This window comes from Scyliorhinus torazame, chromosome 19, assembly GCF_047496885.1.
Source record: "Scyliorhinus torazame isolate Kashiwa2021f chromosome 19, sScyTor2.1, whole genome shotgun sequence".
NCBI lineage: Eukaryota > Metazoa > Chordata > Chondrichthyes > Carcharhiniformes > Scyliorhinidae > Scyliorhinus > Scyliorhinus torazame.
This window is the reverse complement of record NC_092725.1, coordinates 107,536,508-107,550,166: the sequence shown is the minus strand read 5'-3', so window position 1 is coordinate 107,550,166 and position 13,659 is coordinate 107,536,508. Positions and strand designations below refer to the sequence as shown.

Here is a 13,659-nt window from a genome sequence, read left to right as displayed (position 1 = left end):
ACCTCCGACACCCCAATGATCGCAACCATAGGGTCTGGCTTCATCTCAACCCTTACAATCCTCGATAAGTTCCCTAACTGCCTCCCAAAGGCTCTCCAACTCGTTACACTCCCAGAACATATGGGAATGGTTCGCCAGCCCCCTCCCACACCTCTTGTACCCATCTGCTATCCCCGCAAACCCTGTGCACTACCTTAAATTGTATCAAACACATCCTTTTGCAGGAGGTTGAGTTCAGTCGACGCATTACTTGGCACCAAAACCCCCATCCCAACTCCTCCTCCCACTTCTGCTTGATCCTTTTCAGCAAGGCCATGCCCTGCTCCCCCAATCACCCACTTATATCCCCAATCCCCCCCTCATCCAGGAGCAATATTTTCCCAAAATTATATTCTCTGGCACCTGAGGGAACAAAGGCAGCTTCTTGCGCGCAGTCTCGCACCTGTCAATATCTAAACTCACCTCCTGTTGGTAGCTCAAACCTCCATCGCGGCTTCTCTAGCCCAGCAGACACTCCTCCGCAAACATAACCCTGGCCCGCATTTACCCCTTCTCTCTCCATCTCCTATCCATCCTATCCATCCCCCCTGCGTAAACCTATGGTTTCCAGACATTAGTCATCACCAACATGTCACCCAGTTTAAAGTGTCTTCTTATCTGGTTCCAAATTTTTATAGACGACTCCACCATCGGACTCCTCATATACTTCCTCGAACAAACGGCAGCAGGGCTATTACTACAGCCCTCAGGCTCGTACCTTTGCAAGACTCCTCCTCTAACCTGACCCAATCTGCCCCCTCCCACCATCGTCTCACTTTCTCCACATCCACTGCCCAATAGTAATACAACAAATCAAATTTGGAAGCGCCAGCTCCTCTTCCCACCTCTACCTTTGCAACAGAGCCCTCTTCATCCGTGCCACCTTCCTTGCCCACACAAATTCCAAGATTAATGCATCTATCTTGTGAAAAAGGGCCTTGGGAGGAAAATAACGAGGGACTTAAACACAAAAACGAATCTTGGCAATATGTTCATCTTCACCACTTGCACCCTCCCCACCAATGTCAGGTGCAACACATCCCACCTTTTAAGGTCCCCCTTAGCAGCCTCCACCTACCCCATCAAATTCCACCTCTGCGTCGTGGCCCACTCATGTGTTACCTGAATCTCCAAGTACCGGAACCATTCCCTTGCCACCTTAAATGACAAATGGGGTTTGCCCCCCCCCCCCCCACCCCTCTGCATTCGCTGGGAACACCTCACTTTTCCCTACATTCAATTTATAGCCTGGATAGGCCCCAAACCTCTTCAATAAGCCCATGATTCTACCCATGCTTTTTAATGGGTCCGTCACAAACAGCAACAGATCATACGACACCCGGTGCTCCCTGCCACCCTCATTCCCCCGCCACTCAGCTGAGGCCTGAAGTGCCATCGCCAAGGCGAACAATAGCAGGGACAGTGGACACCCCTGCCTCATACCCCGTGCGACCCAAAATACCCCGAGTTTGTCTCAATCGTTCCATGGGGGACATATACAGCAACCAAATCCAAACCTCCCAGGATTTTAAACAGATACCTCCACTGTACCCAGTCAAAGGCCTACTCTCTGCTTCCATCGACACAATCACTTCTGGCACTTGCAGCCTCCTAATATTCAGCAGTGAGATGTGCCTATAGAACCTGCACTCCAATGGATCCTTCCCCTTTTTTGGGATCAGTGAAATCGACGCCAGTGCCAGCAATGCCGGCATCTGCCCCTTCTCTACCGCTTTATTAAACATGCCCAAAAGGTGGCGGACCAACTCCATCGTGGACTGCTTATAAAATTCCGCCAGGAAGCCAACAGACCCTGGCACCTTACACGACTGCATCATGCAAATGTAATTCATCACCCCCTTTAGCCCAGTGATCATCTAACGCAGTTTCACAATGGTTTGTATATTGGATGCATTGTATGCTTGCCTGTTTCAGGTGAAGATTGTTTTAGCATTCAAATCAGTATCCTGGTGGTGGCATAATGGTAATGTCACTGGACTAGCAATCCAGAGATACAGGTTCCTGGGACAAAAACAGAAAATATTGGACAATCTCAACAGGTCTGACAGCATCTGTGGAGAGAAAGGTCTGTCACCCAGACTCAAAACATTCGCTCTCTTCTCTCTCCACAGATGAGGTCAGACCTGGTCCAATATTTTCTGTTTTTGTTTCAGATTCCAGCATCTGCAGAAATTTGCTTTTATATTAATGTTCTGGGGATGTGGGTTTAAATCTCACCATGGTAACTGGTGGAATTTAAAGTCAATTAAGAATTGTGAGGCAGCATTTGGTTAGCACTGGGACTATGGCGTTGAGGACCTGGGTTCGAATCCCTGCCCTGGATCACTGTCCGTGTGGCGTTTGCACATTCTCCCTGTGTTGTGTGGGTTTCACAAAGATGTGCAGGTCGGTGGATTGACCATGCTAAATTGCTCCTTAATTGGAAAAAAAAAATTGGGTTCTAAATTTATAAAAACAAAAAAATTAAGAATTCTGGAATATAAAGCTAGTCCTTTCAATTGTTACAAAAAACCATCAGGTTCGCTAATGTCCTTTAGGGGAGGAAAACTGCCACCCTTACCTGACCTGACCTGCCCTGGCCTACATGTAACTTCAGACCCACAGCAATGTGGTTGCTGCTTAACTGCCAAAAATGGGCAATTCGGGATGGGCAACAAATGCTGCCCTTGCCAGCTAAGTCCATAACCAATGAACAAATAATAACTTAAAAAAATTAAAATGCAATTGTCAAATTATGACAACCTTAAAATCACCAGTAGCTCACAGGGATTGATTAGAACAAAAAGGCAGGCCAGGATAATGGAGAAAGAGGTGGACTCGGACCCTTTGGTGGCAATATTTGGGGTTTCAGAGAAGCTGGAGCTCATGGAGAGGAGGTAGGCCGATGTCGTGGCCTTTGCCTCTTTGATTGCACGGCGCCGAATTTTGCGGCTTGGTTGGGTGACCGGTTCGACTTCCTGCAGTTAGAGAAGATAAAAGTATGAGTTAAGGGGCTCGGCAGGGAGTTTGAGAAAAGGTGGCGGATGTTTGTGACTGTGTTTGAGGAGCTGTTCGTGGGGTGGGTGGGGGGGGGGGGGGGGGGGGGGGGGGGGGGGTATTTGCTGTAACCTGTTTTGATACATGTTTATAATAGAATACATTTTTTAGAAAAAAGAACAATAAGGCAGACACAAGCTACATGCGCAGTCTTTCTGTTTTTAATGAACTCAGGAGTCACTTTACCTCAGGAGTGCACGAGAGAAAGGGCTTTATATGGATATTAGAATCGTGAACCTTCAGATCATGATCTCCAAGTCCTCGAGTGACACCTATGGTCGCCATCACGCGAGCCTATAAAATAAAACAAATTTTGTACTTCAGTTCATACATCATCCCCATCAACATGCCGGGATTCTCTGGGTTTGCCCATGGCGGGACCTGCCATGGCCATTGAAAATTGAGAGAGACTACCAAATATCTGTTGATTTTGAGCAGGAATTTCCATTCTGCTAGAAACTCCCGGCCACTGCTTCATTTTCAATAAAACTTAAAAGACAAGGAGTAGGAATGATGGTTGAATTGCCACTCTGCTCCTTTAATTTACTTACCTAGATTGGGTGCTGCGCATATCTCCCCTGATTTTCCATCCTGGACCTGGTAAATGTGCAGTGCAGCAGCTCCAGAGCACTTCAGTACAAGGCAGCAACATCGGGGAAGTAAATGCATGCCCCATTTTTAAACAACTTGCTGTCATTTTCTGGTAAGTTTAAAGGTGTCAGCCACTTTGGGCAGTCAAGGGAAGTGGGGAGTTATCTTTGCTAGTCGGTATGGTGGTTGAGTGATTGGAAAGGTAGTCGGGGGTTGTGAGGGGCAATTGGAGGTGTGGGGAAGGTCGTTGGGGTAGTCGGGGGTGGGGCAGAGCTAGTCGGGAGGATAGTTAGGTAGTCGGGAGGGTAGTCCAGGGTTGGAATGGGTAGTTGGGGGCGTGGGAACGTCGGGTTGGTGGGGGGGGGCGAAAGAGAGAGATGGGCATAGAATGATAGAAAGTTTAAGGCACCAAAAAGGCCACTTTGTCCATTGTGTTTGTGCCGGCCGACAAACTAGCCAATCAGCCTAATCCCACTTTCCAGCATTTGGTCCGCAACCCTGTACGTTACAGCACTTCAGGTACCTATCCAAACACCTTTAAATGAGTTGAGGGCTTCTGCCTCTACTACCCTTTCAGCTACCTAGTTCCAGACCCCCACAACCCTCTGGGTGAAAAAGGTTTTCTTAATCTCCGTCAAATCCTTCTCCCAATCAATTTAAATCTATGCCCCCTTGTCACAGATCTCTCCGTCAGGGTAAATTGACCCTTCCCATCCAATCTATCCAGGCCCCTCACAATTTTGGACACCTCAATCCACTATCCCCTCAGCCTCCTCTATTCCAAGGAGAGCAGCCCCAGCGCAAAGCTGCATTTTTCTAGTCCTGTCAACATCCTCGTAAATCTCCTCTCTACCCGCTCTAACGCGATTATATCCTTTCTGTAATTAAGTGACCAGAACTGCACACAGAGCCCAAAATATGGCCTAACTAATGTTTTATACAGTTCCGGCAGAATCTCCTGCTCTTACATTCTATTCCTCAACTAAGACATGAAATGGCTGTTGAATGTGGTGATGAATCCGTCGGGGGCTCTGGTATCGGAGGTGGTGGTGTCCATGAACGCGGAGAAGGCATTTGATCAGGTGGGGTGGCGGTACTTGTTCGGAGTTTTGGGAAAGTTTTGGTTTGGGCCTGGATTTGTGGCATGGGTGCGGTTGCTGTATGTGGCGCCAAGTGCGAGGGCGAGGACGAATGATATGAGCTCACAAAGCTTTGACTTACACAGGGGTACTAGGCAGAGGTGCCCGCTGTTGCCGCTGCTGTTTGCGCTGGCCATAGAGCCATTGGCGATGGCTCTCAGGGGGTCGGCAGAGTGGCAGCGGATAATGAGGGGATAGAGGGGGCATCGGGTGTCACTCTATGCTGATTACCTCTTGCTGTATGTTTGGGATCCGTTGGAGAGTATGGGAAGGATTATGGTCCTGTTGGGGAGGTTTGGAAGGTTCTCGGGGTACAAGCTGAATGTAAGGAAAAGCGAGGTATTCCCTGTGAATGAGCTGCACAGCGAGCTAATTTAGGGTGAGCCATTTACGGTAGCGAGGGATAGGTTTAAGTATTTGGGAATTCAGGTAGCGAGTGAATGGACAGGGCTCCACAAGTGGAACTTAATGAAGCTGGTGGAGGAGCCAGGGAGGATCTTAGGAGGTGGGATACACTGCACTTAAGGTTGGCGGGGATGATCCAAGTGGGGGGGGGGGGATGGATAATGTATATAGGAGATGGAGGGAAGTGGGGCTGGTCAAGGCGAGGGATTTGTATTTGGAGGAAGGGTTCGCCAGTCTGGAGGAGCTAAGGGAGAGGGTGGAACTGCCGAGGGGTAGTGAGTTCAGTTATCTACAGTTTAGGGACTTTGCGCGAAAGGTCTGGAGGGGGTTCCCTACGTTGCCGGGATACACCCTGCTGGAGTGACTGCTGCTTCTGGATGTGGAAGGGGAGGGAAGAATTGGAGGTATGTACAAGTGGCTGGGAGAGCAAGGAGGTGAGCGGGTGTTGAAGATCAAGGAGAAATGGGAAGTGGAGTTGGGAATGGAGATCAATTGGGAAGTATGGAGTGAGGCACTGTGAAGGGTAAACGGGACCTCCTCTTGTGCCAGGATGAGCCTGATACAGTTTAAGGTGGTGCACAGGGTGCATCTGACTCGGGCGAGAATGAGTGGGTTCTTTCAGGGGGTAGCAGATGAGTGTGAGAGGTGTGGGTGGGGGCCAGCGAATCACGTGCACATATTTTGGGGTTACAAAAAATTGGGAAGATTCTGGGCGGGAGTGTTCGCGGCCTTAGCCAGGATAGTGGAGGAGGAGGTCGACCCGGACCCTTTGGTGGCGATATTTGGGGTTTCAGAGAAGCCGGAGCTCATGGAGAGGAGGAAGGCTGATGTTGTGGCCTTCGCCTCTCTGGTTGCACGGCCACGAATTTTGTTGGGAGTGGCGGTTGGCATCGCCACCAGGGGTAGCAGCATGGTTGGGTGACCACACGACTTCCTGCGGTTAGAGAAGATAAAGTATGAGTTAAGGAGCTCAGCGGGGGATGAGTTTGAGATAAGGTGGGGGATGTTTGTGACCGTGTTTGAGGAACTGTTCATCGCAGGGGGGTGTGGGTGATGGGGAAGGGAGGGTGAAAAAGGGGAAAAACCTGTACAGACTGTATAGTTGATTGTTGGGAAGTATGTTTCCGGGGTGTTTGCTTGCTGTAACCTGCTTTGATACAAGTTTGTAATAAAATAAGTCTAAAAAAACAAACAAACTAAGAAATGAAATATGTCTTCTTTACCACCTTATAAACCTATCCAACCACCTGGACATTCACTCTGTGGGAAACTGAATTTCTGGGCATTATAACCAGCATGCCTATGTTGCTGTTACCAATGTGCAAGAGCAAAGTAGATGGCACTGATATGCCAAGAGTCTTAGAATTAACATTTCTTGGGATGCAAGTGGTCTCTCATATCCTCTACACCCCTCAGTATCCTCCCATTTGAATAATCATTTGCTTGTTTGACTTCCCCATATGCACAATCTCACACCTGTCAGGGTTGAATTCCACATGGTACTTGTCTGTCCATCTGACTCATCCATTGATATCTTAGTTGGGATATGGGGGAGGGATTGGTTGCCCCCATGGTTCAATTTTCCCTCAGCATTTTGGCGAATTCGTACTGCCTCAGTGCACTTTGAACACTAGCACGGTCTCCCCTTAAATGGGTTTTCAAATGGTGACCACTCCACTTCATGTCAGAATTTACTCAACCGTTCATTGTTTACACAAGTGAATGGGGTTGGGGGGGGCGGGGGGGGGGGGGGGGGGGGAGAGATAGTGTGATATTAGAGGAGATGTGGGAAGAGAGAATTCCAGCTACAGTCCATTCGGATTCAGAAGGCGCATGGGAGCACTACCACCTCCCAGTCACATACCATTCTGACTTGGAAAGACATTGCTGTTCCTTCATCGTCACGGTTATTTCAGAGTTCATGTGAGCGGGAAAGGTGCCAAGGGTAAAGAGGGTTCTGTTACAGAGGCAGAGGCTGGAGTGGGGGGAGGGGGCTGACATTGCCAAACCTGCTACATTATTACTGGGTGGCGAACATGGAGAAGGTGAGGCGGTCGTGGGGGGGAGAGGGGGCAGAATGGGTTAGGATGGAATAAGAATCTTGTAGGGGGTCCAGCCCGAGGGCTATGGTGACGGCAGCATTGCCACTGGCAGCAAGGAGATACATGGAGAGGCCAGTTGAGTAGGGTAAACTCGACCTCCTCGTGTGCGAGGATGAGCCTGGTGGTCGGCAGGGTGCATATGACTCTCACGAGAATAAGTGGGTTCTTTCAGGGAGTGGCAGACATGTGTGAGAAGTGTGGCTAGGGACAAGCAAACTGCGCAAATGTGTTTTGGGGCTGGGAGAAGTTGGAGAGATACTGGGCAGTGGTGTTCGCGACACTAACAAAGTTTGTGGGGGAGGAGGTTGGGCCGCACCCTATGGTGGCTACTTTCGGGACATCAGAGAAGCCGGAGCTGATGGAAGGGAGGAAGGCCGATGTCTTGGCCTTCGCCTCTCTGGTTGCCTGGCAAAGGATCTTATTGGAATGGCGGTCGGCAATGCCGCTGGGGTGGCAGCCTGGCTAGGAGACTTATATGACTTTCTCCATTTGGAAAAGATCAAATATGAACGGAGGGATTCAGCGGAGGACTTAAGGCAAGGTGGGGCTGGTCGTGGCCCTGTTTGAGGAGCTGTTTGTCGTTTGGGGGGGGGGGGGGGGGGATGGGGACAAACCTGTACAAAATGCAGAATTGTGTGTTAGGGAGCATGTTCCCCGGATTGTTCATGATTTGTAACTGTTTGAATAAGTTGGGAATAAAATACATCTGAAATAAAATCCTGGTGAATCAATTTAAAAATATTGAGTTCAACCCAAGCCATTCTCCAAGGACTTCTGCTGGACAAACCGAGAGGGCAACAGAAAAACATGGGGCGGAGGTGTGGGCTTAAATAGGGTGCTCTTTCCAAGGGCCGATGCAGAAGCGATGGGCCGAATGGCCTCCTTCTGCACTGTAAATTCTATGTCTATTCTATGTCAAAGTGTACAGTGTACATATGCTCGTAATTATAGGTGCCGTAATTTTCAACAGCATATTGTTCACACAATCATTAGCCTTCAAGTTGATTACATAATCTGATGGCTTGTTATATAAACAGAGTGACTCAGTGGGGAATCTCAGTATGAAATGCAGGTGAGTCATTTGAAAACCAACAAATAATTTACTCAGAACCTCAAAAAAGCTGGATTATTTGCATGGCATTCATGACATTAGATCAAGGTTTGATTTTTCAGCAGTGAAGCGAATTAGCTAGATGCAGGGAAGGTAAAAGAAAGATTTACAGTCATAGGATACCTTTCACAGCCTCGGGATATCCCAAAGCACTTTGGAGCCTTTTGACATGTTAGAATACAGGAAATATGGCAGCCAAATTAAGCACAGCAATGCGATAATGACCAGAGAATCTGTTTTTGTGATGGATAAATGTTGGCCAGGACGTTATGGAGAGCTTCTCTGCTCTTTGTCGAAACAACATCATAGATCTTTAATAATAATAATCACTTATTGTCACAAGTAGGCTTCAATGAAGTTACTGTGAAAAGCCCCTAGTCGCCACATTCCGGTGGCTGTTCGGGGAGGTCGGTAGGGGAATTGAACCCGCACTGCCGGCCTTGTTCTGCATTACAAGCCAGCTGTTTAGCCCACTGTGCTAAACCAGCACTTTTAACTTGCACCTGAGGGGGCCTTGGTTTAATGATTCATTATAAGGCCGGCAACTCTAACATACGAACATATGAATTAGGAGCAGGAGTAGGCCACTCGGCCCCTCGAGCCTGCTCCGCCATTCAATAAGATCATGGTTGACCTACCCACAATAACCTTTCACCCCTTGTTAATCAAGGATCAATCCAGCAAAATTACTCAAGATTCTGCTTTCACTGCCTTTCGTGGAAGAGAGTTCCAGCGACTCACGGCCCTCTGACAGCAAACATTTTTAAACATGGATCCCTGGTTCTAGATTCCCCGACAAGAGGAACATCCTCTCCACATCCACTCTGCCAATACCGCTCAGGATTTTAAAAGTTTCGATCAAGTTGCCGCTTACTCTTCTAAACTTTAATGGATACAAACCTAACCTCTCCAACCTTTTCACCCAAGAAAACTCACCCATTCCTGGAATTAATCTGGTAAACCTTTAACAATGCGGCATCTCCTTGGTACTGCATTGGAGTGTCAGCCTGGATACTGTGCTCAAGTCTCCGGAGTGACCTTGACATGCTTTGTGTACATCACCAGTGACCTTCCAGAATCCCACAGCAAAATCCACTCATCTGGAACCAGACACACTGAACATTCACATCTTGCAAATTTTCAAATCAGTGGAACTTTGAATATTATTAAGTTCCAATACCCATCTAGCAGTCAAAGTGGTGTCATGGGTGACTTTCAAGAACTATTTAAAGCAACAATTTCTCATTCATTTTTTACAACGCTGAGCTATATGGATCAGACCATAGAGAAGAGAATTTTCTGTGAGGGGACTGGCCTTTTGAGAATGTTTTATCAGAGATCTCTAGAGCTTGAGCACATACAAGTGTAAATTTTACAAAATGAGGCTCCCAGCACTGAAACTCAAGACCATTCTTCCTCTCCCATGCTTTATCAAAACTATAGGTCCCATTATTTCAAAGTGTTGAACTAATTGAGTTGTAAAGACATCTCAATTTACCAAACACTGGGTGCATTTTGCGCAGCTTATCTGCACAAACATTTGGATAGGCTTCAAGGTGGGTAAAAGAAAATGGGGTAAACGTGGGCAGGAAAAGCAGCCTTAGTGTCACCAGCGGGAAAATAGTTATCAAAAGAAAACTCCAGCATTTCTTTTATTTAGGACTTCCAGCATTCGCAATACTTTGCTTTTCTCTTGCAAAAAATGCTTTAAGTTAACTAAAGCTGACAATTTTTAAAAACGAGCCATTATCATGCCGAGTTTATCCAGCATTTTCTGTTTTTATTTCATTATCATCATTAGCGGGTTTATACAATGTTATAGTCAGAGATGCGGGAGTGTTTATTTGTTTTACGGGCATAGAGCCATACAGCACAGAAAGAGATCCTTCGACCCATCACGTCCATGCCAGAAATAGTATAAACCCATTTCCCCAGAGCATAGTCTAGTGATAATTCCACTACACCACCACCTCAGTGTAGTTTGAATTGTTCATGAGCAGAGACCGAGGATTTTTAATATTCATATATCTGCAAGAAGGGTAAAAAAAAAGGGACGGATATCAGGAAAAGCAGCCTTAGTGCCCCAGCAGAAGAACAATTAACAAAAGAAACCCCACAATGTGGAACTGAGTCACAACACAGTTTACAATGAGAAGAATTAATGTTGATCACCTGAGCTAGTTTTGAGCACCTGGGGGAAAGCTGGAGAGGAATTTCCCAGATTCGATCCATGGTTGGTCCTTTGGCAGACCAATCCACAAGTCTCACTCCCTTACATTCTGTTCATGGCCCTGTAATGCTTTCACCTTTAGAGGAGTCCCCTTGAGTCACCTTGGAGACCTGTGAAGGTACAGATGCACCTTAATTTCCATAACAAACTGATCTAATATGGAAATATGTTCCAGGGTGGGCGGTAAAGTTGAATCATTGCATGTGGCAGGTCTACCAATAGCCATGTTGAAAATTTTAAATGTCTTTTGTCAATCACCTTGAATCTGTACTCTGGCTATCAAACAGAAGGAGGCCATTTGGCCCATCGAGTTTGCACCAGCCCTTGCTCCAATAGAGCACCCTACCTACGCCCAATCCCCGCTCCTATCCCCGTAACCCCACATTTGGGCAATATTAGCATGGCCAATTCACCTAACCTGCACATTTTTGGATTGCGGGAGGAAACTGGAGCACCCAGAGGGAACCCACAGAGACATGGGGAGAACATGCAAATCCCACACAGACAATCAGCCGAGATCGGAATCGAACTCGGGTCCCTGACGCTGTGAGGCAGCAGTACTAACAACTGTGCCGCTCTTCTGCCCCTGGAACCAGCTTTCCCCCCCGTTTACTTTCTCAAAAGACCAGGCTGGGAAAAGAAGAATAGGAAAAAAAGAAAATAATTGCAACGCAGAAGAAACGTTGAGAAGAAAGCAGGAAAATCAGCAAAGGCAAGAAATTGTAAAAACCCAAGGAGAGAAATGGAAATTAACTGATCAGCTGTAAATGTTCTAGCCGAGAAGGAGTGAACATGAAACAATGTATTGGTTTGAAAAATGTGGCAGGATGAATTCACTGAGCACAGCCTTTGATTGAAAGCAAGTCCAGGTCCGTGATATGTCTCGCATACATCATTGCTGTGCGACTCTTGACAATAATTATCTTCCATAGGTTGACAAGTCATTTTCCCAGAAAAGTGCTTTACCAGGGCCATTGAGGGGGAGAGGGTTGTGTATTTGACTGCCACAGTGCGAGAAACACCTTCGATTTTAGCACTCTTGGCCGGCACAAATGCAAACACTGCTAGTTATATGCAGTATAACAACCTACCTTCTTTCCCTCCCCATAGACCAAGGGAAATTTGAGATCATCTTCTTCTATGATTTTGTATGCCCTGTAATGAAGCGAAAAGAGTTTCCATCAGCATAGTCGACTCCCTGACAAACCCTCCCCCCACCACCTCCCAATCTCTCCCAGCGCAAGATGACAGGGCCTGATTTATAGCCATGTCAACTCCCGTGGCGATGAGGGGCGGAGCGGCTGCGCATGGCACTGAATATGTCAACCTAAATTTCTCATGCGTCCTGTCTTAATGGATATGAGAGACAGAGCAATTATTTCTGCAAGTGGTAGTTAGAAACCAAAGATCAGATTTTGTTTGTGATCGAAAGGAGACAGCAGCTTTAAAGCAAATTACCCTTATTACAGAAAGCCCTGTGCACAAGTGATAAAGAACCCAATCAGATAAAGTCTTTCCCTTCCTCCAATAGCACCTAAACAAAATTAGATCTCATTGCCCATGCAGTCAGCTATCAATCAGTCTGGACATTTGTAGAAATGTCTGACACAAAATCGGTTTGTTTTTTGCTGTTGCGGATGAGGAATAAAAATACAAGTGCCAAATATTCAGGAGCAACAGCAAGGATAAATGAAGATCAGGGAATGTTTTATTATCAGTAGGATTGTTCTGTTTGTTTCCCCCCCCCCCCCACCCCCCCACCCCCCCCCCCCCCCCACCCCCCCCACCCCCCCCACCCCCCCCCACCCCCCCACCCCCCCACCCCCCCGTGTTCCCCACCCCACCCCCTATGCGCACACGACAGTAGACTCAACAGCAGCGGCAGCACAGTCATTCATCACTGTCAGACATGCTGTACAGCTTGGGTCAGGTCCCCTGCCGCTCCTCATGGTCCACGCAATATATCGAGACATCCAGCATTTGCATGCAGCAGAGTATAATCTATCATTAGTGCTAACAATCCACGTTCGACTCCAGCTTTAGTAATTATTTGCTGCCATTCGCCTCTTCCAGCATGTAAAGACTCTCATTACATGCGTTGAACTTTCATTTGTACACCTCATGCCTGCCTCATCGTTTTTCACAGTTTACACGAGCTGTTAGAAAGGCTTTTAAAAAAAAATCTATCTATAAACATGGCTTGGCACACATGAAGCAATACTAATCGCAGCTGTGAAAGTTATTGAATTGTGCAATACGCTGCACTGATTCAAACCATGTGCAGCACTGCTTTTGTTATTTGGAGAATGAGATAATTATACCTCTTCCTGCATTGTAATGCAACACCTCTAATCATACCCACTGATGTAGCTGCCACTCACAATAAAATTAAAATTATACATCCAGGCAGAGAAATTAGGTGTCTGGGGCATGGAAATATGAGGAGATCTGCTGGGAAATGCTAAATGCCGCAACCATAGTGGGAATATAGACTTCTCCCCTGCTGGGCAATCAGCACCATGTACATTTTGTGCCAGGATGTGACTGCACAGGAGCCAGTAGACCTCCTGTACCTCATGCTGTTCGCCCTGCGATAGTCCGGGCAGTGATTGTTGGCAGGCTGCTTTAACAATGAGTTGATCACAGTCAGAAGCAGCCTATTCCCCCAGCCAATGCCCCCATCTAGCCTATATTCCAATTCAGTACGATCACTGAAGAGCAGTCCATAAGACTATAAGATGTAGGGGTAGAAGTAGGCCATTTGGCCCATCAAGTCTGCTCCTCCATTCACTGAGATCATGGCTGCTCTGGTAATCCTCAACTGGGATAGCTAGTAGCGCGCCGGTCATGGTCTTGTTGAGATTAGCTAACTCAGTACTAATCACTGCCAAACGGGAAATCTTCTTGACCTGTATGGCTCTGTCAAGCATCAAGAGTCCGGCATCACGTCCAAAGATGTGCAGGTTAGGTGGATTGGCCATGCTA

At 47.3% G+C, this 13,659-nt stretch overlaps 1 protein-coding gene across 1 annotated transcript in view; it reads right to left on the bottom strand.

Moving 5' to 3' along the window:
* ppm1h (protein phosphatase, Mg2+/Mn2+ dependent, 1H) overlaps positions 1-13,659 on the bottom strand; it is a 273,456-nt gene that overhangs the window by 42,648 nt on the left and 217,149 nt on the right. The window contains exons 7-8 of the mRNA XM_072485022.1: positions 11,766-11,829; positions 3,283-3,390 (exon numbers count right to left, since the gene is read on the bottom strand). Coding sequence (XP_072341123.1) covers positions 3,283-3,390; positions 11,766-11,829 — 172 coding nt within the window. The remainder of the gene's footprint in view (positions 1-3,282; positions 3,391-11,765; positions 11,830-13,659) is intronic.